This window comes from Aspergillus pseudodeflectus (genome assembly GCF_044049435.1).
Source record: "Aspergillus pseudodeflectus strain CBS 756.74 chromosome Unknown BJX68scaffold_9, whole genome shotgun sequence".
NCBI classification, from domain to species: Eukaryota; Fungi; Ascomycota; class Eurotiomycetes; order Eurotiales; family Aspergillaceae; genus Aspergillus; species Aspergillus pseudodeflectus.
Window position 1 is genome coordinate 469554 of NW_027263785.1, and position 27685 is coordinate 497238.

The 27685-nt window shown below is 51.6% G+C and overlaps 12 protein-coding genes across 12 annotated transcripts; 5 read left to right on the top strand and 7 right to left on the bottom strand.

Moving 5' to 3' along the window:
• Nucleotides 1–759: 759 nt before the first annotated feature.
• BJX68DRAFT_231067 (Zn(II)2Cys6 transcription factor domain-containing protein) lies at nt 760–2966 on the bottom strand. Its single transcript, XM_071039288.1, has one exon. It carries the CDS (start codon nt 2800–2802, stop codon nt 943–945), a length of 1860 nt encoding a protein of 619 aa, XP_070902109.1. The 5' UTR covers nt 2803–2966; the 3' UTR covers nt 760–942.
• Nucleotides 2967–3647: 681 nt separating this feature from the next.
• On the bottom strand, nt 3648–5376 carry BJX68DRAFT_264057 (aldehyde dehydrogenase family protein; the record flags this gene model as incomplete). The annotated part of the gene is made up of 4 exons (XM_071044863.1): nt 3648–4099; nt 4145–4203; nt 4250–4334; nt 4380–5376. 4 exons carry the CDS (start codon nt 5374–5376, stop codon nt 3648–3650), a joined length of 1593 nt encoding a protein of 530 aa, XP_070902110.1.
• A 405-nt stretch (nt 5377–5781) lies between these two features.
• BJX68DRAFT_231070 (uncharacterized protein) lies at nt 5782–7477 on the bottom strand. The gene is made up of 2 exons (XM_071039289.1): nt 6823–7477; nt 5782–6771 (listed from the first exon to the last, which is right to left on the bottom strand). Exons 1-2 carry the CDS (start codon nt 7210–7212, stop codon nt 5929–5931), a joined length of 1233 nt encoding a protein of 410 aa, XP_070902111.1. The 5' UTR covers nt 7213–7477; the 3' UTR covers nt 5782–5928.
• A 230-nt stretch (nt 7478–7707) lies between these two features.
• BJX68DRAFT_231071 (uncharacterized protein) lies at nt 7708–8521 on the top strand. Its single transcript, XM_071039290.1, has 2 exons — nt 7708–8316; nt 8371–8521. The coding sequence occupies exons 1-2, from the start codon at nt 7941–7943 to the stop codon at nt 8382–8384; spliced, it is 390 nt and encodes a 129-aa protein (XP_070902112.1). The 5' UTR covers nt 7708–7940; the 3' UTR covers nt 8385–8521.
• Nucleotides 8522–8894: 373 nt separating this feature from the next.
• Nucleotides 8895–10469, top strand: BJX68DRAFT_231073 (serpin family protein). The gene is made up of 2 exons (XM_071039291.1): nt 8895–10326; nt 10426–10469. Exon 1 carries the CDS (start codon nt 8923–8925, stop codon nt 10024–10026), a length of 1104 nt encoding a protein of 367 aa, XP_070902113.1. The 5' UTR covers nt 8895–8922; the 3' UTR covers nt 10027–10326; nt 10426–10469.
• Nucleotides 10427–11335, bottom strand: BJX68DRAFT_231074 (FKBP-type peptidyl-prolyl cis-trans isomerase). Its single transcript, XM_071039292.1, has 6 exons — nt 11169–11335; nt 10963–11030; nt 10851–10911; nt 10741–10761; nt 10642–10683; nt 10427–10592 (listed from the first exon to the last, which is right to left on the bottom strand). Exons 1-6 carry the CDS (start codon nt 11303–11305, stop codon nt 10535–10537), a joined length of 387 nt encoding a protein of 128 aa, XP_070902114.1. The 5' UTR covers nt 11306–11335; the 3' UTR covers nt 10427–10534.
• Nucleotides 11336–12019: 684 nt separating this feature from the next.
• Nucleotides 12020–15233, top strand: BJX68DRAFT_253613 (glycoside hydrolase family 35 protein; the record flags this gene model as incomplete). Its single annotated transcript, XM_071042737.1, has 4 exons — nt 12020–12050; nt 12165–12895; nt 12951–13944; nt 13996–15233. The coding sequence occupies 4 exons, from the start codon at nt 12020–12022 to the stop codon at nt 15231–15233; spliced, it is 2994 nt and encodes a 997-aa protein (XP_070902115.1).
• A 1681-nt stretch (nt 15234–16914) lies between these two features.
• Nucleotides 16915–17838, top strand: BJX68DRAFT_253614 (NAD(P)-binding protein; the record flags this gene model as incomplete). The annotated part of the gene is made up of 2 exons (XM_071042738.1): nt 16915–16951; nt 16991–17838. 2 exons carry the CDS (start codon nt 16915–16917, stop codon nt 17836–17838), a joined length of 885 nt encoding a protein of 294 aa, XP_070902116.1.
• Nucleotides 17839–18532: 694 nt separating this feature from the next.
• BJX68DRAFT_253615 (phosphoribulokinase/uridine kinase family protein) lies at nt 18533–19240 on the bottom strand (the record flags this gene model as incomplete). The annotated part of the gene is made up of 1 exon (XM_071042739.1): nt 18533–19240. The coding sequence occupies one exon, from the start codon at nt 19238–19240 to the stop codon at nt 18533–18535; it is 708 nt and encodes a 235-aa protein (XP_070902117.1).
• Nucleotides 19241–20977: 1737 nt separating this feature from the next.
• Nucleotides 20978–23834, top strand: BJX68DRAFT_231079 (sugar porter family MFS transporter). The gene is made up of 11 exons (XM_071039293.1): nt 20978–21226; nt 21278–21422; nt 21484–21624; nt 21683–21747; nt 21803–21848; nt 21901–22343; nt 22397–22487; nt 22542–22847; nt 22905–23001; nt 23056–23182; nt 23254–23834. Exons 1-11 carry the CDS (start codon nt 21146–21148, stop codon nt 23410–23412), a joined length of 1701 nt encoding a protein of 566 aa, XP_070902118.1. The 5' UTR covers nt 20978–21145; the 3' UTR covers nt 23413–23834.
• Nucleotides 23835–24107: 273 nt separating this feature from the next.
• BJX68DRAFT_280011 (RTA1 domain-containing protein) lies at nt 24108–25205 on the bottom strand (the record flags this gene model as incomplete). The annotated part of the gene is made up of 4 exons (XM_071048844.1): nt 24108–24255; nt 24333–24740; nt 24789–24849; nt 24911–25205. 4 exons carry the CDS (start codon nt 25203–25205, stop codon nt 24108–24110), a joined length of 912 nt encoding a protein of 303 aa, XP_070902119.1.
• A 971-nt stretch (nt 25206–26176) lies between these two features.
• Nucleotides 26177–27438, bottom strand: BJX68DRAFT_231081 (uncharacterized protein). Its single transcript, XM_071039294.1, has 2 exons — nt 26648–27438; nt 26177–26546 (listed from the first exon to the last, which is right to left on the bottom strand). Exons 1-2 carry the CDS (start codon nt 27392–27394, stop codon nt 26283–26285), a joined length of 1011 nt encoding a protein of 336 aa, XP_070902120.1. The 5' UTR covers nt 27395–27438; the 3' UTR covers nt 26177–26282.
• Nucleotides 27439–27685: the final 247 nt, after the last annotated feature.

Here is a 27685-nt window from a genome sequence, read left to right on the forward strand (position 1 = left end):
CCTGGCAGGGCAGGTACTACTCTCAGTCTCATGCCCAAGGAGCCTGGAGCTCTTGTTATTACTAGGCCTTCACTGGACGTATCATCGGGGCGACCTGCCCTGCTAAAAATGGAGGGACTGTGCCTCCTTCACTGAATCTCTCTGACTTCGCCAGCAATGGCAATGGGTATCTTCGCGTAGGTTTCTGCCACCCGATCCCCTCACTGGGCAAAGCGCTTATTATTGTGCTGAAGCTGATACTGAACACTTTTCTCCTTTTTTAGTGCGATGGAGGGTAGGATTGCTTCTCCGTCCCTTGTATGGGAACTTGCTACTCAAACAGCCGTGGCCGCTGGATTAAAAGCGCTGTGCATTTGAGTATGCCAAGCCCTTGATTTCTCCCCGTTTCTGTATCGGTCATTTGCTAAGTGCTTAGATACTTGCGAACCGGGATGGCTACTTGACATGCCGCTAAGCCCACCAACTTACCAAAGGTTCCACAGCATTCAGTGGCTTGGATCCAGACCCGTTTCGTCGTGAAGGGTCAAAGGGGCGCATCGCTCTAGAGAGGCTGATTTTCAAACTAAGACCAAGTCATGGTTTATGCTTAGAGAAGGGTGCCAGAGCAATCAGTTAGAGACCACGCGGAGGACTGTTGATGAGCCCCTCTGTTTTGGTCTACCCTCATGTTCTTTATGAATCCTGGCTATCTGTAGTCCAATATATTCTCCTTGCTGAGCATCACCGTCTCAATGGCTGCTTTCTCTCCCGGTAGATAGCTATGCAAATAAACTGGTGTTCCTAGAGATCCGGGCATTGATGCCCAGGTATCGGATGCGTGCGTTCCTAGAAGGCCACCCCAATCTATGCTAAACATTGTCTCAACCGTACCATGTCGCCTACCAACCCCTCAAACCCCGCTCGATGGATGAACATATCGCCATTCCTATAATCACAAAGAGGCTAAGGATACATCTCAGCGGGTATACAATCAAAAACCTCTCTCCACGACCCATTCCCACCCCCCTCCGCGGAATCCCGATCCCGATCCAATCTCGAAAAGAGCAAAAACCAACAATCACTCGCTCTCCCCCACCTCTCCACATGCTCATTCGTAAGTCCCGGCGGAATCCCGTCGCGCGGACGGAACGGAACAAGCGGCTTGATGCGCGCCTCGTCGGGGATATCCGCCACCGCAAGCGTAGTCGGAACATGAACTGGAAGTGCAGTGATTTGGCCCTCGCACGTAACCGCGAAGCCGTTTACATCGAAGATGGAGATATGTGACGTATCCGCATTCCCGCCGGGGTTCTTCTCCCGAACCGCGTTTATAGCCACCGCGAGCGACTCCTCAATAACCATAATCGCCTCCGCGGAAACGGTAATCGTCGCATTACCATAAAACCCTTCGACCTGCGGTGCGCGCCGTAGCAGCGCAAGTGCCTGACGGCGAATCCCCGGATCCGCGCACCGGAGACACGTAAACCAGATCGGGAACCCGACGCCAATGTCGAATGTAAATGGTGGCTGAGACCCGTCTGAGCGAGCCGAGGCGTCGAGGGCGATGCGCGAGTGGTCGACGATATTTTGGAAGTTTTGAAGATAGTTATCTGTTAATGTTTTTCGCGGCGAGATGCAGATTGCGGTTATTGTGTAGGCCATTTCGTGGTATGCGCACAGTAGCGCAATTGTGCTTGTTTCTTTTGGTGGGAGTGTTTCGTTTTTCATCTGCAGGCGGAGGGTGTTGGTCAGGGCTGTGAATGCCGTGTACCAGTTACGCAACCGGTTGAAGAGCGCCGCCTGGTGCGTGAGGAATTCGGGCGGCATGTCGCTGGTGTAGTTGACCTTTGCGTGATGCTCCTCGCAGACTCCCTGGAACTGCTGGATCTCGATGGTGAGAAGGACGAGAGCCTCCCGGGCAGCTTTGAGAGACGCGAAGCCCGTCAAAAGCTGCGCGGTCTCCGACACCAGATTCTCGACCGAAACGCCGGAGACTGTAAGCGCCATAATAGCCAACCGAACGAAAATCGGCACAATCGTATCCTCCAGCAAAGAAGCCTTACTCGCAGGTATAGCACCGGCAGCAATCTGCGCGCGCAGCGCAACAATAAGCTGGACACCCTGCGCATAAAGCCGAATCGCTTCCTCCGTACTACCCTGAAGAGCCTCGATGCAAATAAACAGCACACAACTAATAAGTCCAATGAAGACGTCTCCAAAGCCACGCTCAATGCGCAGACGAACGGCGCTGACGGCACGCGAGTACCAGGCCAGTGCATCACGGCGGTTCTCAGTTAGACTTGCACTACTAGTACTACTAGTAGTATCACTGTGTGAATCCTCCTCGCGGTTCTCAAACATGGCACTCAGCGCAATAATTGCGTCCCACACCGCGGGCTCAATCCGACAAACCTGTGGGACAACGGTGCTCCAAAAGTCCGCATCGAGTCCGCCGACAAACGAGGCGGCGTGCTGGAAGTAGTACGCGAACGCGCGGCGCTCGCGCCAGACGGAATTCGAAGAGCTCGAACCCGGCGGCGACGATGACGGCGAGCGCGGCTTGTCGAATTCCAGGAGTGAGACGACGGTAGACGCAGGTGCCGAGGAGTACGTGCCGAATCTCGCATCCTCATACTCGCATTTCCGGCCGGTGCTGCTGCAGCGGAGACAGGTTGGTTTTTCCTCTCCGCATTTTACGCGGCGCGTTTTGCAGGTTTTGCAGCCTCGCCGTGATCTTAGGGGCCCGAATCCGGTCGCATTTGGATTTGGCGGTGTGCGTGATCGCGAGCGGGATTTGGATGGCAGTGGTGGGCTGGGGGTCATTTTTGTGGCTTGAGCCCTGAGGGACCATCCATTAGGTTGCAGTGGCTTATGCTGTCTTAGATAATTGCCGCGCGCCTGCACTTCCAAGCATCATCGGATCATGGTAGGATCAAGAGGCTAGGCTCTGCGTCGGCCAAATGCCACAATGATCCCTCGGTGTTTGGAGAGAACGCGAGTTGTCGCCAAGTTGAAGATTCTGGCGTTAGTGTTGACCTCGTAGGCCTCAGGCATCAGCATCAGGCCGTGAGAGAGCGCTGCTCACGTGACTCATCTTCATTGATAGTGCAGGCAGGACACGAGCTAAGCAACAGAGTAACTTGGTTATTACTGACTAGATATGTGTCCCATGCCCGACAAGGTGTACGGAATGGAAGCCAAGTGCGCAATGTGTCGCGGCCGAATCATCACCTGTCGAGCATGACGAGCACAATATATCGCGCCAACAAGGCCAGAATTACCGTAAAAATTTCGGCGCCATACACTATCTTCACTAACCACGAGCTGCTGTATTAACCTTAAACAGGGATAGATTGGATTGCACTAAGAGCATGATCGGAACAGAGTGGATATCTCGAAACATAGACGATGAAATGGTCTACAAAAGCAGACACGGGTACATATACAAAACGGAGTGACAGACAGACAGACAAGAAAACCGACCAGATCAGTCAATAGCGAATGGTTTGAGGTCTATTGGGCCACAGCCTCTCATATAGTGATTTTGTCGACGGATAGGAAAGCCCATTGATATGGTATCGCATGGTGTAACAAGCTGGTACATTATGTACATCGCACAGACAAGGTCCGAGGAGCAAAGGATTACCATCAGAGGCCAGAGGCTCTTTCTAAAAGAAACTCTTCACCTCCCTCAGGAAATCCCTCACACCCCGAAGAACACCCAGTCTCTGATCTAGGCCAAAATCAGCAAACCCCAGTACGACAAGCGCCCACGCCAGAACCTTGAGCAGACGGAGGGATTTCGCAATGACCAGACCTCGTTTGTGGGACTCGCGCTCCTTTTCCAGCGACCAGTTCTTCTTGATTCCGGCCGAATTGCGGACGGCGAGTTTCTTGATGTTTGCAGAGGTGTAGGGCGGGCGCATGAAGGCGGTTGCTTTGAAGAAGAAGGGCGTTGGGCGCGCGATGGTGCGGTAGTGCGTAAAAGACTTGAAGCCGTAGTCGCCATGGTACGCGCCGTGGCCCGAGTCGCCGACTCCGCCGAAGGGGGCCCCGGGGACCATGGCGTGGATGAGGACGCCGTTGACGGTTACGCCGCCGGAGAGGGTCGAGGAGATGACTTGGCCGGGTTAGAGGGTCGTGATGGGGAAGACGGCGGACTTACCTCGGTCGATTTCGTTCTGGTCGCTGCTAAAGACGTAGATGGCGAGAGGGTGCGGGAGACTATTATCGGTCACCAATTGTCCTGAATAGACCAAGTGAGCCTTACTTGTTGATAGAGTCAATAGCTTCCTTTGTCGAGGCCTTGACGACAGGGCAGATGCTGCCAAAGAGTTCCTCGGATAGGAGGGAATCTATTCGTCAGCAGTGGCTCTTGCATCCTCAATGAATCAACATACCAGTCAGCTTAACATCGCTGACAATAGTCGGAGGTAGCTTCCTGGTCTTCGCATCGCGCACTCCATCATACTCGACCTTGCCCTCCGTCTTCTCCGCAAGCCCAGTGAGCCGGAGATAGTTCTTGTCATTGACAATATGCGTCATGGTATCCGCAGCCCCCTTGTTATACTCGTTGAACCAGTAAGTCATGCGCTCAATGAGCTTCCGCTCAATAGACGGGTGCGCAAAGACATGGTTGACAGACAGACAGATCTGCCCCGAGTTGAGGTACTTGATCCAAGCGATATCCTTTGCCGCAGCCTCGATATCCGCACTTGCACCGACAATCGCCGGACACTGCCCACCAAGCTCAAGGACAGTCGGCGTAAGATGTTTCGCGGCGGCAGCAGCAATATGCCTCGCAACAGGTACAGACCCCGTAAAGAAGATATGATCAAACTTGCGCTGCAGCAACCGTCCCGTCTCCGCCGCACCGCCCGTGACAACCCTCACGGCATCACTATCCAGATACTTGGGCACAAGGTCAACAAAAAGCTGCTGCACCGCAGTGGTAACCTCACTCGGCTTCAACAAAACCGCACACCCCGCGGTAACAGCCGCAATAAGCGGCTGAACAAGCAGCGAGAACGGGAAATTCCACGGTCCAATAATAAGCGCAACCCCCAGGGGCTCCGGCCTCACTGTCGGCCTAAGCAGGAACCCCATCATGCCAGCATCGGGCTTCTGGTCGGCTGTCCACTTGTCGATGTTCTTGAGGTGCTCGATGAGGTCGCCCTTGACGTTTGCGCACTCGGTAAAGGTCGTCTCAAACGGGTGTCTGTTCATGTCCTTTTTCAGTGCTGCGCGGATGAGCTCTTCGTTCTCGTCGACCATCCACCAGATCTGCTTCAGCTGCCATTTCCGCCACGCGATTTCTTTGGTTTTGCCGGACGCGAAGGTCCGGCGGAGGGTTGTGTACGCGAGCTCGACGTCCGCTTCGGAGGTGTATTCGGCCATGGTGGGTGATTGGCTGGTACTGGTATCGAGAGTCAAACGACGGACGACTCATGGAGGGAAACAGGATCGAGCCGGCCGAGCAGCTTTTAACAGACTTTCTCCATCGTCGAAGCACATGCTTCCGTGATGTCGAGAAGAGGGGGAACCGGCCAAGAGAAGCCGTTCGCCGCAGGAGCTGGGGAAATGACGGGACCAGGGAAGCCACGACCTCCGATTGAGCGAGAGAGGGAAGAGCAAGGTCAAAGCGAGGGCGAAGCCGAGAGATGCCAATGATGTGTTTCTCTTTCTTTCTGATAGAGTTCATTTCCACAAATCCGTTGATGGTGCATAGTGCAGTTTCAGGATCTCCGCACCGAGAGAGCCGACGAGCACCGCGGCCCGCGCGTCCAGCCGAGCCTTGACGTTTCCACATGAACTGCCTTGGCGAGCAGTCTGGACGGGGTCTGGAGTGTGGGGAAGCCGTTGAATAGCTCAGAAGCTTGGTATGTATTCCAGAATTCACAATTCAAAAGGTATCTCACGGACGCCGTCTATCGTAATAATGTACACTGCCTACCCAAAATGGCTGCTCCACCAAGTCTTCTTCCAACTCCCTCCAAACCGATGATTTATACAAGCGTGCTTACTCTGAAAGTTCTCCGCACCACTATGTCGCTGCCCATTACCCCAGGCGTTGATCGGAAGCACGCACAGCCCGCCCATCCGCTTCCCGACCGCAGCTTCATCCGCATCGACGCAGAGCGGTTCCTGGATCTTGTGGAACGGCGCCCACGTCACTCGCCGATAGTGCGCGCCGGCGCGCGAGACGAGGTCGCCAAAGGGCTCGTCGGCGTCGACGGACGTCTTGATTAATGGATGTGTCGTCGGTAATCCGTCGGTCAAGGCGTCGAGGATTGCGTCGGTGAAGACGCCCGGTCCGGTGACTTCGAGGATTGTCTTTTCGTTATATCGGGGGCCGATCAGGGGTATGCTATGTCGGTTATGTTGACGCGTGTGCGACAGCACGCGCACGATAACCTCTCGGAGCAGCGGACTGAATCGCTGCGGCGCATAGATGTTGTACTGGATCAGCCCGTATGTCCGGATCCAATGCCAGTCGTGCATCAGCTGAGGCGATGCGTGCGGTTCGTCAATCTCGACTCCGACAACGAGCGATACGTTTTTTGCAGTATTAACGTCGCCGAAGACGGGTTTTAGCGAAGGGCACGTTTTGATGGATTTGGCGGGATAGACGTCCGAGTCGGCATAGTAGCCCCCGTAGTACCACAGTAAGAGGTAGCGAAGGAGGTCCGATCGGATGACGTGGTATGGATAGGAGTCGTAGAGCTTCTTGAGGTCGGGGACGGTGGAGAGGGTCTTTGTGATGAACTCGTCGGCTTGGGCATCTGTCACTAACTGCAAAGTATTAGCCGAGACCCAAACCCATACTCAATCGATAGATCTCACAGTGTACTGCCACTCCTTGTTCTTCTCCTCCAATTGCAGCGAATCGGACCCCCGCTCGGTATTCGGAGTTCCGAGTCGAATCTGCCAAATGCGATCGTCTGCGCGCAAGTCGCCATTCTCCGCGATGGCATTTCGTTCGATTTGTTCGAGAGCCCCCGAAACTCTGCGCTCAAATGCATAATCAGGCGATTGTCGATACGAGGAACGATGCAGGTAGCGCGGGCGCTCCTCGATGTCATAATCGGGCAGCCATTTCCCACCGATGACGCGCTTGTTATGCGACGGGAGGCAGTGGAGGACAAAGATGAAGAGAACAACAAGAATCAAGATGGAGAGTCGCCGACGGACGATGAATGGCACGGGGATGCTCTGTCTCCTAGGCTTCAACATTGTATCTAGTCCATAGGGAGGAATCGAGAGAAAGTCAACCAGCAGGGCTGACGGGGATGAGAAAGTGCATGGCACGATGGATGTGAGAGAAGCAGAATCAGGAACAAACCGGGAACCAGCGAACGGCGCAGGTGAAACAAGTGAGGAAAGCGGCTGAGACCGACCTCCAAATCCATGGGGCCAAAATCAAGGCGCCCACGGTCTTAAAAGGAAGGATCCTGATGAGAGGCACGTTGTGATTTGGCAGGCAGTGCTGATCCTGAGGCACTGCGCCCAAGACATGGACCCTTGTCCCTGAACTACGTCTCTGATAGGCATGGCTCGCCTCTAAGCTTGCTGGGCCCAGCCAACAGGAGCTTAGCTCTCTCAGCTTTTCTGGGCGTCGCCGGAATTGGCTTGTGACGGTGCTCGAATCATCGCCTCGACGGGGTTGCCTGTGGGGCGTCTATTAATATTGTGTGCGGTGGCCCACTTGTTCCACAGGTCACTGTTGCATGCGTTGCTTTGCGATGTGATCAGGGTCACAAGGTGGATGCGATGATGAGGCTCACGAGGATGAAGATGTCGCTGTCTAGCAACAGATACAAAATACCAAGCGACTGACTTCAGCCAGGTCGCCAAGTCATATGTAGCCAAGCCGGCTGTGACTCAAGCGCCCCGTATTTCAGCGGCCTCCCGGTCGCATCCCGATCACCCCTCGACAACACTCAACAACCAACATCATCAAAATGTCTTCCCTGCGATCGATCCATCGCTCCCTCATCCATCGCGCATTTCCATGCAGTTTGAAGCCTCAGCCCTTGCGTCTTCGAATAAATCTTCCGAGCGCAGCCAGGCAGCCGTGGGCCCCCGCATTCTCGACGGGCGCAGTCTCACTTCAAAAACCCGCCAGGGCGCCGAATGCGGATCGGAAATCCACCCAAACCAGCAACCCAGAATTGCCAAAAATCACCCTCGAGGGTCTGGGGATCAGCAAAAACGTTAGGATTGTTTTGATTGTATTCCTGAGCATCTGGGGGACTTTCGAGACGTATTTTTATTATCAGGCGGTTATGCGGTGGTGGAGAGCGCGGAACCAACCCGAGAACAAGACCGTCGACCGAGGTGAGGCTCATTAGGGAGAAAAATAGAGCTATTATTCACTGACGAGATGCTTAGGTGAAGGCTTATAAATCTGTAGATATCAAATGATAGTTATTAGTTCTCTATGCGTAATGAACTCCCCGCTTCACCTTTAATATGCTTAGAACCGGTTCAGGTCAGACAATATATATTCTGCACTAGTGCTTGAGACTGGTAGAGTTTAGACAACTTCAGCGGGGACAAGACCACGTACTAAACTGCAGCTAAACACCGCGGTACTATGCAGACCTCATACTTGGATCGAGGTGAGCATCGATGGGAGTAGCGATGGTTGTGGATACTGGAAACAAAGTTCAAAGGAATGTAATGAATTAGATAGAGCTATAGCGAACTGCTTTGGTATCCATATAGCGAAGGTCAAAGGAGGGTTCTTGGTCGAATGAGAAGTTCGATGAGGCTTCTATCGAGGTCATCTATACCTAGTAGCCCTTTGCCTCTTCCTCGAAATACCTTACGAGGTAATGCCTGCCTGACCCTTGGCAGAAACAACAGCGTGACAGGGTGAAACCTTGAACCAACCTCGCTCAGCCGCATACGAACCCCACCACAACAACCTCCATTGTCAAGATGTCCCTCCGAAACGCCAAAACACGCGCCGTCGTCGACAAGGTCAACGAGCTCGGGTGGAATACGGTCAGCCAGCTCTGTTCGAAGGGCGTCCTTCCCAGTGGAACCGCCGTGTCTGCGCTGTCTATCACCACTGCGCTGGCCATGCTGGCCGGCGGAGCTCAAGGCACCCATCTTGAAGAACTCTGTTCAAGTCTAGGTCTTGGAAATGCGAGCGAAATAACCACTGTGCTATCAAAGGTGTTCAAGACGCTAAAATCTGAAGCGATAAGGTTCAACTCGGCCAATGCGTTGTTTACGACGAAATCCACCGAAGTGTTTCCTGACTATGTTCGGTACCTAGAGCAGCTGGACGCGTATATCAATTCCGATTTCACCAATCTTGCTGATGGCGTCGACCAGATAAATGGTTGGATCGAACAAGGGACGGATGGACTCATCAAGAACATGCTCACGCGGGACATGGTGGACCTCTCGCACATGGTCCTGATTAATGCGTTGGTGTTCAAGGCCACCTGGGAAACGGCTTTCGACCCAAAGCACACCATAACAGACCATGTTTTCAATACGACGAAGCAAGTGGAGATGATGTTCCGCCATCGAGACTCCGTCCTCGTCAGCGAAAAAGGCGACTACACCGCGGTCCGCCTCCCATATGCTGCCACCCTCCCTTCCGAATGGTCCTTCGTCGCGTATCTGCCGAGGAAAGACAAGTCCGTTCAAGACATCCTACCTCAAATCCGCCAATACGACAAGGACAGCTTCTTCAAGTTCAAAGTTGGAAAATTCGGCCTCCCCAAGTTCAACCTCCAGACCAAGGACAGCATCAAGCCTTTACTACAGGAGCTTGGGTATCCTTTATCTGGCAACTTCTCGGCCATGGCGTCGGGAGACAATCTTGTCGACCAGATCGTCCATAGTGTGACTATCATCCTCGACGAACAGGGAACCGAGGCTGCCGCTGCGACTGCAGTCATGATCAGCCGAGGCCGCGGGCCATCGAGACCACCCCCTGATATCATTTTCGACAGGCCGTTTGCATTCTCGATTGTCGCGGAGGAGCTGGGCATGGCGTTGTTTACAGGTGTTTTCTCCGTTCCTTGATATTTCTGTCTTTTGAGCGCCATGGGTTTAGTTATCCTGCGACGGATACACTACTAGTAGTGGAACTGGAACCTGAAAAATATTTGTATTCGGAATCAAGTTCTATTTGCTATTATTGCCGGGTGGCGCGAAGAATTGAGCTCCAAGTGAGTAGACTGATGCAAGATGTTGTTTGTTAAAATATCATCTCTATCCTCATCATGACCTCGTCTCATTGCCATTATTTCCCCCGCACGTAGCGGGCAGTGTAGTACCCGACGCATTCCAGATCGAAACTTGCGAAAGCCGTAGTGTGCCGACCTACAAGGAGATTAGGAGGTAAAGATCCATGGTAGCTTGACATCGCCCAGCGATTTCGCAAATACAAGATTGAACAGCAATAGCTGGACCGGAACATACATATATTTACCGAACGATTTATTGCTTTTGACTATATCATACACATCGCAGGCCTGGCGTCGTTCGTCCTATTCATACAACAGATCTCTAAGGGACACAAATGCAGTAATCAGTCCGAGTCATCGGACTGCAAGGATTTCCCGTTGATGGCGAGTAACTCGACGTTACTATATGAAATTAGCTCAGTTTCTCCCGGGAATTGGCAGGGAAACTTACAAGACGAGCGTGGAGTTTCCCGGGATGAATGGAGGAGCTCCTCTGCACACTTTGTTAGTACAACTCGGCACATCATCGAACTAGGCTTGAGGAACATACTTGGCACCATATCCATAATGACTACCGTACCGCGTTAGCAGAAACGCAAGTTTTGATAGTGCAAATGGCCATGGCCATACAGCTAGAAGGACTGGGGGGCATAGACATACGGTCCAAAGGTAAGCAGCGCCTTCTCACCAAGGCTCATACCTAGAATCCCAACCTCCCATCCTAAGATGCCATTAGCAAATCTACTTTAGTTTAGGATCTGCCACCACAAACCTTTAATAACCTTTCCCATCCCAACCTGAAACGTAAACGGGATACCGCGCTTGATGCTACTATCGAATCTACCCAGAATCAGCGACCATCGCATCCTCACCAAGCGACTTTCCAAAGGCTCTCTCCCGCGTATATAGCAATCCCAACCCCCAAGACCAGATTTGCTGTTCGATTAAGACCAGAACTAGAGAAGAAAAGCAACATACCGACGCCCCCTATTCCACGACCGTGTCGGGTCATACAGGTACCCATGATAGTGCACGGTGACCATATCGCCCGGCTTTGGGTAATCGACCCCGTTTCCGGGGCGCAGGATGTCTTTTATGAAGTCGATGACGCCCATTGTTGTTGCGTGTCTGGACGAGAAATGCTTGATGGATGTTGTCAGAAATGTGGGTCGCGGATCCCTGGGAGAAAGATCGTGGTCACGTGATTTATATGCCTGGAGGAGTATGGGATGGGGACCCAAACTTGGATAGAACAGCGCTGGTTCAAGAAGGCTAGCTATAAAGTCCATAGTGCAGATTAGATAAAATTACACATACGCACGTCCGCACCAGGCCCCCGCCCGCTTGCCGATTGGCTTGTAGCCTATGCCCTTGGTGTCGAATAGATGTTTTCTGTGTCTTGATAAATCGAACAAAAGCCTGGTGATAAATGTGTACTGCTATATGATTGCAACATGTCGATGCACCCCCAAAAGATTGGCGCTTCCTTATTTACGACGTGTAATGGTTGGTGGATTTTCTATGCCGCGCCAGCGATCAAATATATGTGTATGCGAGCTTCGGTGTAAAGGCATCCGATGGGTGGAAGTATCCCCCGCACATGTGTTCTATGACTCTGCTTTGGAGGCCTGGGGAAGTATGCGGGGTAGCCGGAGGGGCAAGTCCCTGTTTCGGTGGGCAGATGCGCTCTAGGATCGGCGCTCTCGTGATTCGTGGAGGAATCGAGGATAGGGTTGGTGGGCGATGAAATAAACCGGGATCGGTTGGATTTCTGTGTCGATCAAGGGTCTTGTTTCGGGTTAACTCATCTAGCCTCGCAAAACTATAAAATGGGTCTCGAATGGAGAAAGATCGGTGTAGGTTAGATGGTCGTAAGGTTAGCCGGCATCATGACGCTGTCCCCGCTAACCAAGGTCCTGGCAGCTCTTGCCTCTGTCCTCTCCTTCGCAACGATACCCCATTCCCTCGCCTCAGACACAGAATGGCCAATCCGCGACACAGGACTCGGCGACAAAACCGTCCAATGGGACCACTACAGCCTCATCTACAACGGCGAGCGCCTCTTCTCCTTCGGCGGCGAGTTCCATCCATTCCGTATCCCCGTCCCAGAACTCTGGGTTGACATCATGGAGAAGATCAAGGCCTCGGGGATGAATACCATGTCGTTCTATAACCACTGGGGGTTCCACATGCCAACCTCTGATCCGGGCTCGTTGGATTTCGAGTCTGGTGCACATGATCTCGGCAGGTTGTATGAGATCGCGAAGGAACTTGGTCTCTTTGTGCATTCGCGGCCGGGTCCGTATATCAATGCGGAGCTGAATGCCGGAGGAATGCCCCTGTGGATTACGACGGGGGAATACGGTGCCCTGCGCGACAATAATACGGCCTGGGAGGCGAAGTGGAAACCGTACATGGATCGCATAGCGGAGATAACGGCTCCCTACCAGGTCACACGAAACGGCACTGTCATCCTCTTTCAGATCGAGAACGAGTTCCCGCAACAGTGGGCCGATGTCGAGGCTAAGACGCCTAACCCGGTGCCGATTGCGTATATGGAAGAACTGTTTGAGCAGATGCAGGCTAGGGGCATCGATGTTCCACTAACGCATAATATGCCCGGGCAGCGGTACAAGTCCTGGTCTGTGGATTATGACACCGTCGGTGCAGGTGGAAATGTGCATATCTATGGGTTGGATAATTATGTGAGTTTACTCCGTATTGCCTCGGCATTGGATTGGGGCGTTCTGACCAGACAAGCCATCCTGCTGGTCATGCATGCCGGAGGACTGCAGCACCTCGAACCCGTCATTCACGCTCATGGACTACACCGCACACTTCAACGAAGTATCTCCCAAGCAACCATCCATGATGCCCGAGTTCCAAGGTGGCGCCATGAATCCCTGGGACGGCCCAGCAGGCGGATGCGAGGCAAAAACCGACGACGCGTTCGTCAACTTCTACTACCGCGACAACGTCGCTCAGCGCGTGACAATCCTCGGCCTGTACATGTTTTACGGCGGGACGAACTGGGGATGGCTCGCCGCGCCGTTTGTTCCGACGAGCTATGGCTATTCCGCGGCGATTGCGGAGAACCGAGCGATCGGGGCCAAGTTTTATGAGATCAAGAGCCTTGCGCTGTTCACCAGGTCGGCAACGGATTTGACCAAGACGGATCTCGTGGGAAATAGTACGTTGTACACGAATAATGAGGCCGTCACGACGATTGAGCTCCGTAATCCGGATACTGATGCAGGATTCTATGCGATTCGGCATACGGATCCCACGAGTAATGATGAGCAGACGTTTAGACTGTCTGTGCGGACTTCGGTGGGCAATTTCACGCTGCCGACCCTGGAGCACGGGACCATTGGCCTCAATGGGCATATCCAGAAGATTCTGGTGACGGATTTCCCCTTCGGCAATAGAAACTTGATCTACTCGACGGCCGAGGTTCTGACTTATGGGATCTTCGACAAGGAGCCGACGCTCGCCCTATGGGTTCCCAATGGAGAAGGCGGGGAGTTCTTCGTACAGGGTGCAAGGTCTGGTCAGGTGGTTGCTGGAAGGAAGTCAGAGGTCAAGTTTTCCCGGTCACGAGAAGGATTGATTGTCAACTTCAAGGAGCAACAAGGCCTGACAGTGCTAATGCTTGACGATGATGCCCGGGTTATTGTCATGGATCGGGACACTGTGCATCTGTTCTGGACTCCTGTGTTGACGAGCGATCCTCGAGTGCGGGCCAACCAAGTGGGTGAGTATAATCGGATTCGACGAGCTGAGATTCGAATCTAACAGAAGATAGCTTTCGTTCAAGGACCATACCTTGTAAGGTCGGCGAAACTCGATCGTCACACTATATCTCTCCGCGGCGACTCGAGCCAGGCAACCGAACTCGAGGTGTTCACTGAAAGCCGAGTCCACACTGTGAAATGGAATGGGAAGACCTTAACGACCCACAAAACCAAATACAATAGCCTCAAGGCCAAGATTGATGGTCCCAGGCTTTTCACTGCTCCCAGCTTCCGTAGTTGGAAAGCCCAGGATAGCCTTCCTGAACGATTCGCCAATTATTCGGATTCAGGCCCTGCATGGGCGAACGCCGGCCATATGACGACAGTGAGCAAGTACAAAGATGCCACCAAACCATATTTATATGCTGATGAGTACGGCTTCCATGCTGGTGTGCAATTATGGCGCGGGTTGTTCAACGGTTCCGCTGGAGGAGTGTACCTGAAAGTTCAAGGTGGAATTGCACATGGCTGGTCTGCTTGGTTGAATGGAGCATTTATCGGTTCCTTCCTCGGCGATCTCAGCTCATCATCTGGATCCAAGGAGCTCGAATTTCCGACCGAGAGTTTGAAGGCCGATGGGCAGAACGTCCTCCTGGTTATGCAAGACAACTCAGGCCATGACCAGGGATCAGCCTCGCTGAACGTGCGCGGAATCATCAATGCCACCCTCATTGATAGCGAATCTGGTGGTTTCAACTCGTGGAAAGTGGCTGGCACCGCCGGGGGCGCATCTGGTACAACCATCGACCCCGTCCGCACATACTACAACGAAGGCGGACTTACCGCGGAGCGTCTCGGCTGGCATCTACCCGGGTTTGACGACTCCGAATGGTCAACCAGTACCCCGAGCGACGGGTTCGCAGGCGCTGGTGCAAAGTTCTATCGTGGCATCCTTCCCCTCGATACGCCCGCGGGCCATGACGTCGCTTTGAGCGTGAAGATCAGTGTCGAAGACAAATCGTCGGAGTCGAGTAATTTCCGTGCGTATCTTTATGTGAATGGATATCAGTACGGGCGATACTATCCATACATCAATAGTGCGGTCAATACGTTCCCGGTCCCACCTGGAATTTGGGAGTATTCTGGAGATAACGTTGTTGGACTTGCAGTGTGGAATCAGGGCAGTGGAGAGGTTAGGGTTGATATCAAGGTTCAGGTGGATTATGTCCTTGGTTCGGCGTTGAATGTCAAATTTGATGGGGAGTATTTGAGGCCTGGATGGGATGAGAGTCGTACGCAGTACGTCTGATTTCGTAGACAGACAATAGTGACATGCTGAGCAGGGGTAGTTTGTGGATCATAATAGGTGTTTTATAGTCGATGGCGACATACGTGATTCGAATTCGTCCTGCAGCTGAAAAGCCAACGACCACAAAATCCCCTCGCCGGAAGCGTGCAAATTTACCACACAACCATCTGAATGAAAATGCCATTTACAATGAGAAAGGCCCAATTAGCAGACCTTGATGAGGTCCTGTCCATACTGCACACCCGGGTAGCCTGGCTCCGCAGCCAAGGAAACGAGCAATGGACAACGAGTGGCACTTTTCGCCGCAGGATGACCAACTTCGTTACAAACGGCCATACGTGGGTTCTGAGAGACGAAACTCGAAACGAGATTGTCGCTACGATCACTGTCGAAACCGAAGGCGATGCGCGGTACTGGACTGAAACGGACAAGCTAACGCCGGCGCTATACATCTCGAAGATGGCGACCGCTGTTCATCGCCGCGGCGAACGACTTGGGGAACTGCTAATAACCTGGTCGCGGGACCTTGCTGCACAGATGGGGCTCGAAGTTGTTCGGTGGGACGCGTGGAGGACGAATGTGCGACTTCATGACTGGTATCGTGCGACAGGAGCGGAGTACGTTAGAATGGCCGGGATTAAGAATCCAGGCGAGGATCTCTGGATAGAGCTGGAGGCTTCTGGAAGTCAGATTGGGGATGTCATGAAGATCAGTCCGTCCGGTGCGTTGTTCGAGATCCAGGCAGGTCGCGCTGTCGACCTGCAAGTGAGCACATTCCTTAACTAGTAAATGACTGCGGATATAATGGGCGGGTCGCAGTGATTGTGTGAGGCGAGATCAGACTTCGCAGAATGTCAATCTTTGTTTTTGCGAGGGTTTTGCGTAGCTCAACCAGAAAGCGCTAGTATTGACACTGGAAATGGCTGTTGCAACCATGCAGAGGTATGTAGAGGTAGATGACGCGATCAACCAGCTGAAGGGGTATACAGCAGTGTTTATGACAGCATTGAAAATTCATTATGTGTGGGTCACAGCTGGATTCCCTTTCTCTTACCAAACACTTACTTATACCTTTCGCTAAGGCAATCCCACGACCAGTTCAAACGAAAATTTAACTTGCGTAACTAAGAATGCGAAGGAACTCGCAGATGCCTTGCTATGGAAAAAAAAACAAAGCGCATTGACGACATGTTGGTCGAGACAAGTCGCACTGGTCCCTCAAATCTTAGGAGTAAAGCCCCAATATTTGTGCAACAGCATAGGTTTGATACCTTTCTTCTTTTGACTCTACATTCTTGACCGTTCTCCTAGGCTTTCCACGATAGACCACCTTGCCTCATGCCTTTGGTTTCGAGCCGAGCTGAGCTGAGCCAAGTCTTCGAGCTGGTTACTGGATTCAGAATAGCCTTGCCACTGCATGGGTATTGTGGCGCAAGTTGAGAAGCGCATGTGGAACTCCATCCTTGTCACGCCTACACGAGACCCATAACGTCGAGCTGGATTCCTTTTCTGGTAGTGCGAGAATTGTGTAAAGTACGAGATGCGGGAATTACACATGCTACTTTTGGATTCACAATCTATTTAAGAAGCTTTTGAATCCTTCACAAACCTTGCGTTTAACCAATTCTCTCGCCTCTCTTTACTGCATTGCATCTCTAAATACTTTTTTGACTTTGAAATCATGTCTGAAACCCTTGCATTTGTCACAGGAGCGACTGGTTACTAAGGTGGTGCTACCGCGCGCGAACTCTTGAAAGCAGGAGTCAAAGTCCACGCCCTTGTTCGGGACCCGTCCTCCAAGTCCGCCACTGATCTCCAACGCCTGGGAGCGCATCTATTCCCCGGCGATTTTGATAATTTATCCTCGTTGAACGCTGCACTGAGAGGCGCTACTGCAGTCTTTCTTAATGTATCGCCCATCACTTCTGATACTGAACGGGAGGTGATTCACGCAAAAAAAATCATCGATGCCGCTATTGCGTCCGGAACAGTGACCACCATTGTCTACTCAAGCGCGGCAATGACTGGTAGACACGAAGAGTTCCCGAACTGGGGACCTGACTACCCAATGGCGTGGTACTGGGAGAGCAAAGCTAAAATCGAGTCATTGGTACGAGGGTCTGGGGTGGAATACTGGACTATTCTTAGACCCGCGTTCCTGATGCACAACTATCACCAGCCAACCGCCTCGTTCTTGTTTCCTGATTTAATTCAACGGGGGGTTTTTTTGACCGCATACAAGCCCAGCACTCTAATGACGGTGCTCGACGCTGATGACATTGGGAAGTTTGCGGCGGCTGCGATCGTTGAACCGTCGGCATTTAACATGCATGAGATAGACCTGGGTGTGGAATCTCTTACGCTGGTGGAAATTGTGCAGGAGCTGAGCCGTGTCTCTGGAAAGGACATTTCCCTCCAATTCTATGATGAGAAAGAGGCAAAAGAGCTTGCGTCGAGGGACCTTCGGGTTTATGCCCAATTATGGACGAATGAAGTTGGATATCAGGTCAACTTTAAGGATCTGGAAAAATACCCGATCCGCCTGACTAGATTCGCGGAGTATCTTGAGAAGCATCGGGATGAGCTTCGAGAGATGTTCAGCTGAGCGTGTCCTGCATAATTTCTGTACTAGCCCTGTCAACCGGGAAAGGGCATTGTTGTGATAACATCGGGATCCCCGAGGGTTTCCTTAAACCTTTTACATTCGCGTATGAAAAATTATATATGTCCGTTTTAGAATCAAATTCGGCCTCAGGAAATGAGTCGATTTAAGCCATATTATCCTAAGGGGGCCCTCTCAGAGCAGGGTCGCTGCTGGCTTGAGGACTAATAGGTTCCACGCGCAGACTGGGAGTACGTGATGACCACGTTTTTGGGGAAACCATGGCCATGAATATGGTGATTAGGCGTGTGCAGAGGGGAGTTACGTATGCGCCAACAGCACGGATGCAATCGCCATAGATCCCAAGAAAACATGGCCATGAGTAGGGGAGCTGAATATACCCGCGCAAAGTTCACACATGCAATAGCCATAATGGCCAGATTTCATGTTCGATTCGGATGACCAATAGCATCCTTCCCCACCAGATCTGGTCCGCAGTACAGTATCTCCAAAGCTTATGCTCATGGTGTTTAGGCAGTTTACTACCTTGTACTAGTGAAGGTAGCTGGGCAAGAGTTTTCGGCGAAATATGAAAGAATACAAAATAACTCTCCTTTAACCGTGTACACAGTACCTAGCTGGTCATACCAACAAAAATATATATGGCAAGAAACAAAACAGGCAAGAAATGAAGATGTCACAGTTGCTCGACCGATCTAAGCCCAATCACAGTTCGGACGACCAAATCTGGGGTTATCAGCTTCTGCAGTATAGCAATGCTATTCAAATAGTCATTTCTGTCCACCCGACGGAACGCCTCTTCCAAGGAATTCTCAATTCCAGACTGCACATGTCTCTTTGCCAAGCGGGCTCGTGCCTCCTGCAGGTCTGTCTCAACAAACACACGATAGTCAACCAGTTGTGAAATATCCCTCCATTCAGGCTCATCAAGGAGAAGATAGTTGCCCTCTAGTATCACAATTGAAGTCTCATCCGTGACTATGTGGACATCCTCAACGGGATCCTTTGTCTCATGGCAGAATCCTGGTGCGTGGAGAACTTGGGATGATGTTGACAGCTCTGCATCCGCCCACGTCCGCAACCGCCGGATAAACGCAACAAAACGAGCCACATCAAAAGTCCACGGCGCTCCACGGCGGATATATGCCTCCTCTCGGTTTGGTAGCTGATCTAAGGTGGTTCGGGGGAGGTGGAATCCGTCCATCGGTACGAGGGTCGCATTCATCGCGAGAGGACCCGCTGTAATGTATCGCAGGATGGCTTCGGCTGTGGTGGTTTTACCGGAGCCTGGAACTCCTGCAATAGCGACCAGATATCTTCTTCTGTGGTGAGCGCTCGCAAGGTCTCGGATGACCTTTGCCAGGCGGGCGTATTCGGCTTCCATCGATATGGGTGACAAGAGGACCCCAGAGATATTAGCACCCTGCTCTGAGATGAAAACTGTCATTAAGAATGGGAATGAACTCGCAGATGCCTTGCTATAAGAAAAGAACAAAGGAGCTTCCTCAGTTTATACTTGAATCTAGCTCGAGATCCTGGGCGTAATGTCCAATGGCTAACAGTTGCATATCAGAACGGAGTCCCGGAGTACTGAGTTCCTTCCAAAGCACCGAGCCAAAATGCGATGTTTCTTCATTCGTTTAGCGTACTAGTCGATGAGCAATTGCCCATTCACCGGCATCAATCCCGGACCACAGCCCTCCGTAACTGTTTTGCTGTACACGGTGACCTTGAACTCGGAACCTGTCCGAGAACCTCTTACCCCTGGAAACCCTTCCTTCGATTGTGACTACAAAACTGACTGCGAATGGAAAGATTGCTGTTTAATCGCGCTTTTGAATGACAGTGTTGGAGGAATCGAGCGATGAGAATTCAACCAAGGGGCTTATGGTGCCGTATATTCGGTATCTCTTCCTTCAAACAGCAAGTCAGACACAGGCTCCTATTTCATCCTTGGTAGCATGACTTGAAAACTACAGTAAAATATCTTAGAAGCTTCCGGAATCATCTTGAGTAAACCCAGCTTAAAATTATATCCTTCTCAATGTATATTTAGAACGGAGGTTTCTGGATCCGAGAGCCTTTTTCACCAGGCTGCGACTCCACCTAGAGGCTCAACCATGCATGATGATCCGATGTGTACCAAAGAAACCACTGATCCTGTCTGAATCGCACTTGAATGTATAGAAAGCTCCTGGGATATCTCCTTTCGGCGTGCTATGCTTCATCTGAGAGTTCACACAATCACGTTCAAGGGCAGCCGAGTCCACTGGGAAGTCAAGGACCAGAGTGAAGCAAATTTTCGGCCCGAACCAAGGCGGGAATGAGCAAGTGGCGCAGTTAAGCTGGACGCACCGCACTGCAGCTAGTTTTCATTGTGTTGTAACAGGACCCCGTGATATGGTCTATGCAGTCAGTAACAGGCACTGACACTTCGGGCAGGGAACTGGTGACAGCAGGCCAAATCAGGAGAATGAATCCATGACAGCAAGTGACGTTGGCCGTGCCAAGTCCTCCTGGAGTCCCGGTACTTCCCCATCTTCGGCCTTCGACCCCAACTGTGTAAGGAGCGCACGCTCCACACCTCGGTGGCGGCCCGAACTATCGGCCACAGACCGGGGATTCTGTTGTTGACTCTCGAGCTTCTGTGGTACCTATCGTACCGATCTGGCTTGAAGAAGGAGCAGGTTGGCGCAAATTCAGTACAAGGTTATCGGCCTCCCCGTGTGAATTCTGTGCAACTTCCCCGTGACACCATTGTCGCCTTCCTTATTAAAGGTTTGTCCGGAGACTGGATTAAGGGCATGAGCCTGGCCACAAAAGCTTTCCCCGCATCAACATCACTTTACATGCAATTCGGCCCATTCAGCAAATGATCGCGTCCCGATCATTCCTTCCCCAGATTTTATGCCGTCATGATTCGCCGGAGCATACCGCTCCGTATCATACTACTGACCTTGGATCGTTTTCATGATCGTGCCCACAAGGCCATGAGGCCAGAAGAACATGATGTTGGGCGTGGCATGTCGGAGTAGACCCCTCCGGAGTATACTAACTCCAAGTCGTCTCGATAGAGTTCAAGCGACGAAGCTGGGAAGTTCAACCCGACAAGAACGGAGCACTGTAGTCCTGTCCGCATCGTGGCCGATTCCAACCTCTCTGAAGGTGATCTGCATATATTCCAAGAATGGGGATGAGTATAAATAGCCGCTAGGTGTACCTAGAATCTGCTGTCCAGAATAACCGAGTCTCAAGCGATAAACCGAGTGATATTGATATCATATCAAGCATGGTTTCAGACCTGAACGGTGCGCCAAAAGGCGGGTTTGGCCTGGTGATGCAGAATCCCTACCTTTGTGGAGTGGCTTCGGTAATTTCCACATGTGACCAGGTCGATTTCTTTGTTGACCATGAGGGACAGTTTTCGACCCTCGGTGGCCTGTTATTTGGTTATGACCAGGGCGTGATCAGTGGTGTGATCACCATGGAGTCCTTTGGGGCTCGTTTCCCTCACGTTTTCTCTGATAGCGGAATCAAGGGATGGTTTGTCTCAACACTGCTACTAGGTACATTTCCTGTCCTCAAGGGATTTAAGCCGAAGTTTGGAGAAGACTGACTCTCTCCCAGCTGCGTGGGCTGGGTCTTTGATTAACGGACCCGTTGCTGATCGCATTGGACGAAAGCTATCGATTAATGTGGCTGTTGTGATCTTTGTAATTGGATCTGCTATTCAATGTGGTGCAGTCAACATCCCGATGCTATTTACAGGTAAATGTACTCTACATCTCCGAAGCACAGCGACTTGGCTGACAGTGCGAGTGTATAGGTCGAGCAGTTGCCGGATTGGCTGTGGGAATGCTTACAATGGTTGTTCCTTTGTATATATCCGAAGTCAGTTTTGACTCGAACACGCAATATTTCAGGGCAATAACTGACCTAGGCATAGGTTTCCATTCCAGAGATTCGAGGAGGCTTAGTGGTCGTGCAACAGTGTCTGTCTCCCACCTAGACGCCGAAATGAAAATAATACTGACCTCTTGCCAGTGTCCGTTACAATTGGCATTTTGATCAGTTATTGGATTGACTATGGTACCAACTATATTGGTGGATCCCGTTGCGCACCGAACATTCCCTATACTGGAGGCACAGCCTCCAAGCCCATTTTCGATCCATACCAGGATGTACCAGCTGGAGGTTGTACTGGACAGTCTGAAGCATCATGGCGACTTCCGCTAGCAATCCAGATTGTCCCTGCGGTGATACTGGGAGTTGGCATGCTATTCTTCCCGGATTCTCCACGGTGGCTGATGATGAAAGAACGTGACAATGACTCGATTTCTGCACTCTCAAGACTCCGTAGACAGGATCGCGATAATCTAGCGCTTCAAAGCGAGTACCTTGAGATTCGCGCGTCTATCATGCTTGAGAACACCTTTGCACGAGAGCACTTCCCGAATTTGTCGGGATGGAAGTTGCATGCTGCTCAGGTTCGTACCCTTAGACTTGGCTCTGTTCATATATGCACTAAGAATGATGATAGTATGTGTCGTTCTTGACCACCTGGGCCCGTTTCAAGCGTCTGGCTATTGGATGCTGTGTTATGTTTTTCCAGCAGTTCATGGGTTGCAACGGTATGATTGCCTCTGGAAAGCATCATTTGCCACATTCTAATTAATTCTTGACAGCCTTGATCTATTATGCACCCACTGTATTTGGACAACTTGGCCTTGATGGTAATACAACCTCTCTGCTTGCTACTGGCATCTATGGTATTATTAACTGCCTGAGCACCCTCCCGGCGCTATTCTTTATTGACAAGGTTGGCCGCCGCCCATTACTTATGGCTGGTGCTACTGGTACCTGTATATCGCTAGTGATTGTGGGTGGCATTCTTGGAGGCTATGGTTCCCACCTAGTAGACCACAAGTCAGCTGGTTGGGCTGCAATCGCGTTCATCTACATCTATGATGTTAATTTCTCTTACTCGTTTGGTGAGTACACTGTTCTTCCTGTATGAGGCTCTTCCACTAACGACCCTTTCTTTCAAGCTCCCATCGGCTGGGTCCTTCCATCAGAGATCTTCAACCTTTCGATCCGTTCCAAGGCGATCTCTATTACTACGTCAGCTACCTGGATGTGTAACTTGTATGAATGTCTCCTCAGTCCCGCGCATATGGAAACCTAACGCGCCTGCACTAGCATCATTGGCCTTGTCACCCCCGACATGCTTGAATCTATCACTTATGGGACCTACATCTTTTTCGCGGCATTCTGTCTGCTGGCACTAGCATTTACATTCTTCTGCATTCCCGAGACCCGCGGAAAGGTACGTGTTATCCTGTGCCGATGAGCCGACACCTAACAGCATTAGATATTTACTAACCTTTCTCTTTTCAGACGCTCGAAGATATGGATCTCATCTTCGGAGATACGGCTGCACACGAAGAGAAGGAACGCATCAAGCGTATTGAAGCTGAATTGCGGGGAAATCCAATTGATGAAAATGATAAGCTGGATGCGGTGGACCAGCACACGGAGAACGTCGACGCCGTTTAAGACTTGGGGGCTTTTATGAAATGTAGGAGATCTCTGCGGGAGAGCATCGGTATATATAGTCGGTTAAAGGACGCGAGTGGTGGGCTAGCTACCGCAGGGGAAGGCTACCCGATACCGGTGCTTATATAGCTGGGAGATGGTGGTGATAGTAGCAGCGTGAGTGAGAGTCGCGAGTATAATGCGATCCTGGAAGGACCCAATGGGACGAAGTAGCTGCAGAGGTTTATACATTCGTAAGATTATAGGGAGATTGCATCCTGGTCTTTCCGGGGAAGAGCGTTTCATGTTTCGGAGCTGGTTCGGCATTGGTGCCGAGGGTGTCTCTGTGATGAGAGTTCTTGCCGAGGGATCGACGCCGATTTATATGGCCGCATAGAGGTAGTTTGAAACATTAGTCTCGTTTATGCTGCCATGGAAACGAGATGAAAAGTTGCGTTTTCGACGCGGCGAGTGATTGGCAGTGCCGCCTCGAAAATTCGCGTCTTGACGCACGTTGGCCCCACGGGGTACATGTGAATTGCCGATCCATCAGACATTAGATACATATGAAGTGTTTTATGAAACCACAGTAAAACAAAACCAAGGTATCCCGCTAAACCCAACAGTGCCAATCCAACTTGGCAGGCCTCATTATGTCGCTGTCCTTTGCCCCCAAGGAAAACAAAATAGAACCAAATCTCCTCTCCATCCCAATTTTACGTCCTCGGTCGTCCAGTATCTGCGTCGACGTTTAGCAACGCGAATTGCAAGTCCATTTCGCTGATGTCACCTTTCTTGTACTTCTTTCCAAACACGAGGCCGGGGTGTCCAAGGTTCATCGTAATCGCTGCGGCGCCCATGATCCTGTCAAACGCGCGCCTTAGCATGTCCTGAGGCCGAGGTTCGGAGGGGGGAGATAGCGAGAATGCAGGAATACATACGCCGACTCAAGCGCAATAAAAAGGACCTCATCCCTAAAGAAATGACTAAAATACCCCTCATGCAACTCGACAACGCGATACACGCAGCGAAGTAGAATGAGGAAAATCGACAGAAACAGCAGGTACAGGAAGACCTTCATGCGCCGGTCAAGCTGCATCCTATGTCGGCGGCACGAGTTCAGGTAGTCCAGAAACGTCACGGTGAAGGTTGTCAGCGTGAAGACCTGGAAGACCAAACCCGCGAGCGAGATGTCGACGCCGAGCTGTACGCCGTCTTCGGTTGATGCGATGCAGGAGAGCGCGCCGCCAACGGCTTGGAGGACTAGGGAGACGACGTCGCAAGGGATGAAGACCCAGTAAAGGAGTTTGGGCTTGAAGCGGGAGATGTGCGGGTTTATGTGTGTTATACTGCGGGGTGTTAGATTATTGACGGGGGATGGTTGCAATGGCGCTCACGTTTGCGAGAGGAGGACATAGATGGCAGCGCAGAAGAAGACGGGCGCGACAGTGATGCACACTGTCGCAGAGATGAGGTTAGACTGAAAGTAAAGTGCACTGCATCCATGCGACGATCTTACCAATCTGCAAAAGAAACCCAGAGAAATCAAATGGATTATCGTATAGAATCAGGCGACCGACATATCCCGCAATCTCCAGTATGCATCCGGCAACCAGACTGGACATGTACCCCCATGTGTGGTGATAGATCCCCTGACCGACATTCAACAGCAGCGAAAGGCCAAAAATCGCGATAAAAACGGCACTGGAGGGGACAGACGGTCGGTACTGGAGAATGCTCCATTCGACGGGACAGATCTCGAGGGTGCAGTTTGCACCGGGGCCGAACGAGATGAGCCCATTGGGGAGGGACATTATAAGGCTCGTTCAACTGTAAAGCGCGGAGAGGTAGACAGTCGCCTTGGACGAAGAAAGCGGACTCCAACGCGCGAAACAGAAGAAAATCTTCTGTCCGTCTCGCAGGGGCCGCGGTGCTGTTATGTAGGGACGGCACTTGCGCCCCGTGCTGGGAACGACAAGGCGCAACAGCCCCCGCAGATGGAACATTGCGCGTATCAGAGCGATTTCAGGAAATGCCGAATTTTTGAATCCCTGATGGGGGACGATCCCGTGTTGTTTCAGCAGGGGTGGGCAACTTCCCCGGCCCGTGGAACCGAACGCTTCGTAGGTTTGGTGATTGTCGCGGCAAAGTGGAGCCAATCAAGCATCAAGCTTTGGCAGCTTCGATGCAGTTGGGGGCCATAGGCTAATGATGTTGGGGGCGATTCCTGGTGCGGCGTTCTGTACCTCCAATCTGGGTTAGTCGCACAATATAAAAGCAGCGGGGTGAGGCTATTTAAAGGGTGAGCTATTGCCGCTATTCAGCCGGATTGCGCACCGGCCCATTTCTTTTCAATATCAACCAACTACTAATTTACCACGGAGACCCGATCTCGTACTTGGCCAATAAAGTCCACTACCCCCGTTGGTCTGATCTGCGCGCCAATTCGCATGCGGAGGACACACAAAATGGGACTGTGCAAAATAGCTTCAAGGTGGATTGATGTTACCGAGCGTTTGTGCGTGGTGTACGGAGAGCGCCGGTGGTTTCACCGTCGCTCAGCCGGTGTGGCATTAGTGGAACTCTGGAGTTTGGACGGAGCCGTGCTGGACCGGTCAAAGTTTGGGACGTGTCTGCGTCTGTGGTGTGGTGAGGCTAAAAGACTATAGCAGTTTTTACAAGCATATTATAACCTTTACTCCTAGTATAGGATATAAAAGTGCTAAAAAAAAAACCTAAAAAAAAATCTTTATAATGCCTTAGCCTTATAGCGACTACGGTTATAACCACTATCTATTAACGCAATGAAGGCAGCCTAGTAGATCAAAACCTGAGAAAGTCTTCAAGAAATATCATAATGCTAAGGAGAGGGACACAGCCAATAAACCCAGCTAAGGCTTCCTTGACGCACTCTCGGGCTTCTTCCCAATAACCAGGTGGAAATTGGAATACAGACGGAGATCTTTGAGCTTAGAGTCGGCAATTTCGTCCTTCACCTCGCTGATAAAGGCCTTTGTATCCTCGAGTGACCAACCCAGAGTCTTGGTAAAGAGTCTCAGGGTGTACCCCTCCAACCCATGTTTCATATGGAGTCTGTATGAGGTTTCTACGAATGGGGTCCAAGGCTCTCCTTCCATCCAGGCGCCAAAGGGGATCTGGCCAGATCGGGTAATGTTAGTTATGGGCCGTTTACTTGCCGTCTGTCTCGATCCTAGGACAGGAAGATAAGTGGTAGGAGTAGCAGGATACTACACACCTTGTATACCTCTTCCTTTACCTCTGTGAATCCTGCACCTTCCATCAGCGCCTTGTGCTTCTCTGCCATATTAATTGGCTTGCCAAACTTCTCCGCTGCCTCTGCCATTAGCCTCTCCCATTTTCGCAGCGCAACTAACTTGTCCTCCTTCTCTGGACTTGGTGAATCCGTAAGAAACTGTAAATTATTGTCCCGCACCTCCAGCCACCCGCCGGGTAAAAGATGGCGATATGAATTGTCATATAGCCCTTTATAGTCTGCAATCATCCCGCCCAGCGCGAAGCACCGGATATAGTGAAAGGCCTGGCGCGCGGTAAACGGCCACTCCCCCTCAAGCTCATGATGGACGGTAATATCTGTTGGATACATCCACGCGCAGCCAGGGTCAATGACCGAGATGCGCACGCCGGGGTACTTGTCTTCGGTCTTGCTCATCCACGACATGCCACGCGCGCCCCAGTCAAGGAGCTTGGTTCCCTCGCGCGGGGTGATGGGGGCATTAATAAGGTGGTGGTCCGTGGGCTTAAGGAGGAAGGTCCAGACAGTGTTCAGCGAGCTGTACGAGTTCGTTGCCTCGGCGTCGTTGGGCCAGGGGAACTCGGATTTGTGGCCGCGGTAGCGCCGGCCGTTTTCAAAGGTGTGGTCGTTGTATTCAGCCGGTGAGTCAGCGCTTGGTCTTGATTTTGGCAGGCGCTTGACTGTGTAGCCATTGAATAAATCTCTGGGGGTATGTTGGCGTTTTGGCATGTTTTGTTGTGTGCAGCGGGGCCAAGTTGGACGGGAGGGAGAACGATTCTTGAATGTCGGGCGAGTGAGGACCAGGCGTGGGGCCTATAAATATTTCGGTGGTTCGGGCCAAGACATTAGCCAAGAATTTCCCAGCCCCTGATGAAAGCAAGGAATTTCCCATCCTGGTCCATCCAGGATGAAAGAATATATTCACAGTATTTATAACAAGGTCTCGTATTTAGAAGATATCAAGTGTGCTCACGCCCATCAATCAATCATCTCTGCATCCTGCCAACCCCAGATCGGCGC

Coding starts and splice junctions, on each gene's coding strand:
- BJX68DRAFT_231081 (XM_071039294.1), bottom strand. CDS start 27,394: ATGCCAAAACGCCAACATACCCCCAGAGATTTATTCAATGGCTACACA. Junction 26,547..26,647: donor TAAAGGAAGAGGTATACAAG/GTGTGTAGTATC, acceptor CGATCTGGCCAG/ATCCCCTTTGGCGCCTGGAT.
- BJX68DRAFT_231074 (XM_071039292.1), bottom strand. CDS start 11,305: ATGGGCGTCATCGACTTCATAAAAGACATCCTGCGCCCCGGAAACGGG. Junction 11,031..11,168: donor TCGTGGAATAGGGGGCGTCG/GTATGTTGCTTT, acceptor GATTCTGGGTAG/ATTCGATAGTAGCATCAAGC. Junction 10,593..10,641: donor GGAAACTCCACGCTCGTCTT/GTAAGTTTCCCT, acceptor AATTTCATATAG/TAACGTCGAGTTACTCGCCA.
- BJX68DRAFT_231071 (XM_071039290.1), top strand. CDS start 7,941: ATGTCTTCCCTGCGATCGATCCATCGCTCCCTCATCCATCGCGCATTT.
- BJX68DRAFT_231070 (XM_071039289.1), bottom strand. CDS start 7,212: ATGTTGAAGCCTAGGAGACAGAGCATCCCCGTGCCATTCATCGTCCGT. Junction 6,772..6,822: donor ACAAGGAGTGGCAGTACACT/GTGAGATCTATC, acceptor AATACTTTGCAG/TTAGTGACAGATGCCCAAGC.
- BJX68DRAFT_231073 (XM_071039291.1), top strand. CDS start 8,923: ATGTCCCTCCGAAACGCCAAAACACGCGCCGTCGTCGACAAGGTCAAC.
- BJX68DRAFT_231079 (XM_071039293.1), top strand. CDS start 21,146: ATGGTTTCAGACCTGAACGGTGCGCCAAAAGGCGGGTTTGGCCTGGTG. Junction 21,849..21,900: donor CTTAGTGGTCGTGCAACAGT/GTCTGTCTCCCA, acceptor ACCTCTTGCCAG/TGTCCGTTACAATTGGCATT. Junction 23,183..23,253: donor TTCCCGAGACCCGCGGAAAG/GTACGTGTTATC, acceptor TTCTCTTTTCAG/ACGCTCGAAGATATGGATCT.
- BJX68DRAFT_231067 (XM_071039288.1), bottom strand. CDS start 2,802: ATGACCCCCAGCCCACCACTGCCATCCAAATCCCGCTCGCGATCACGC.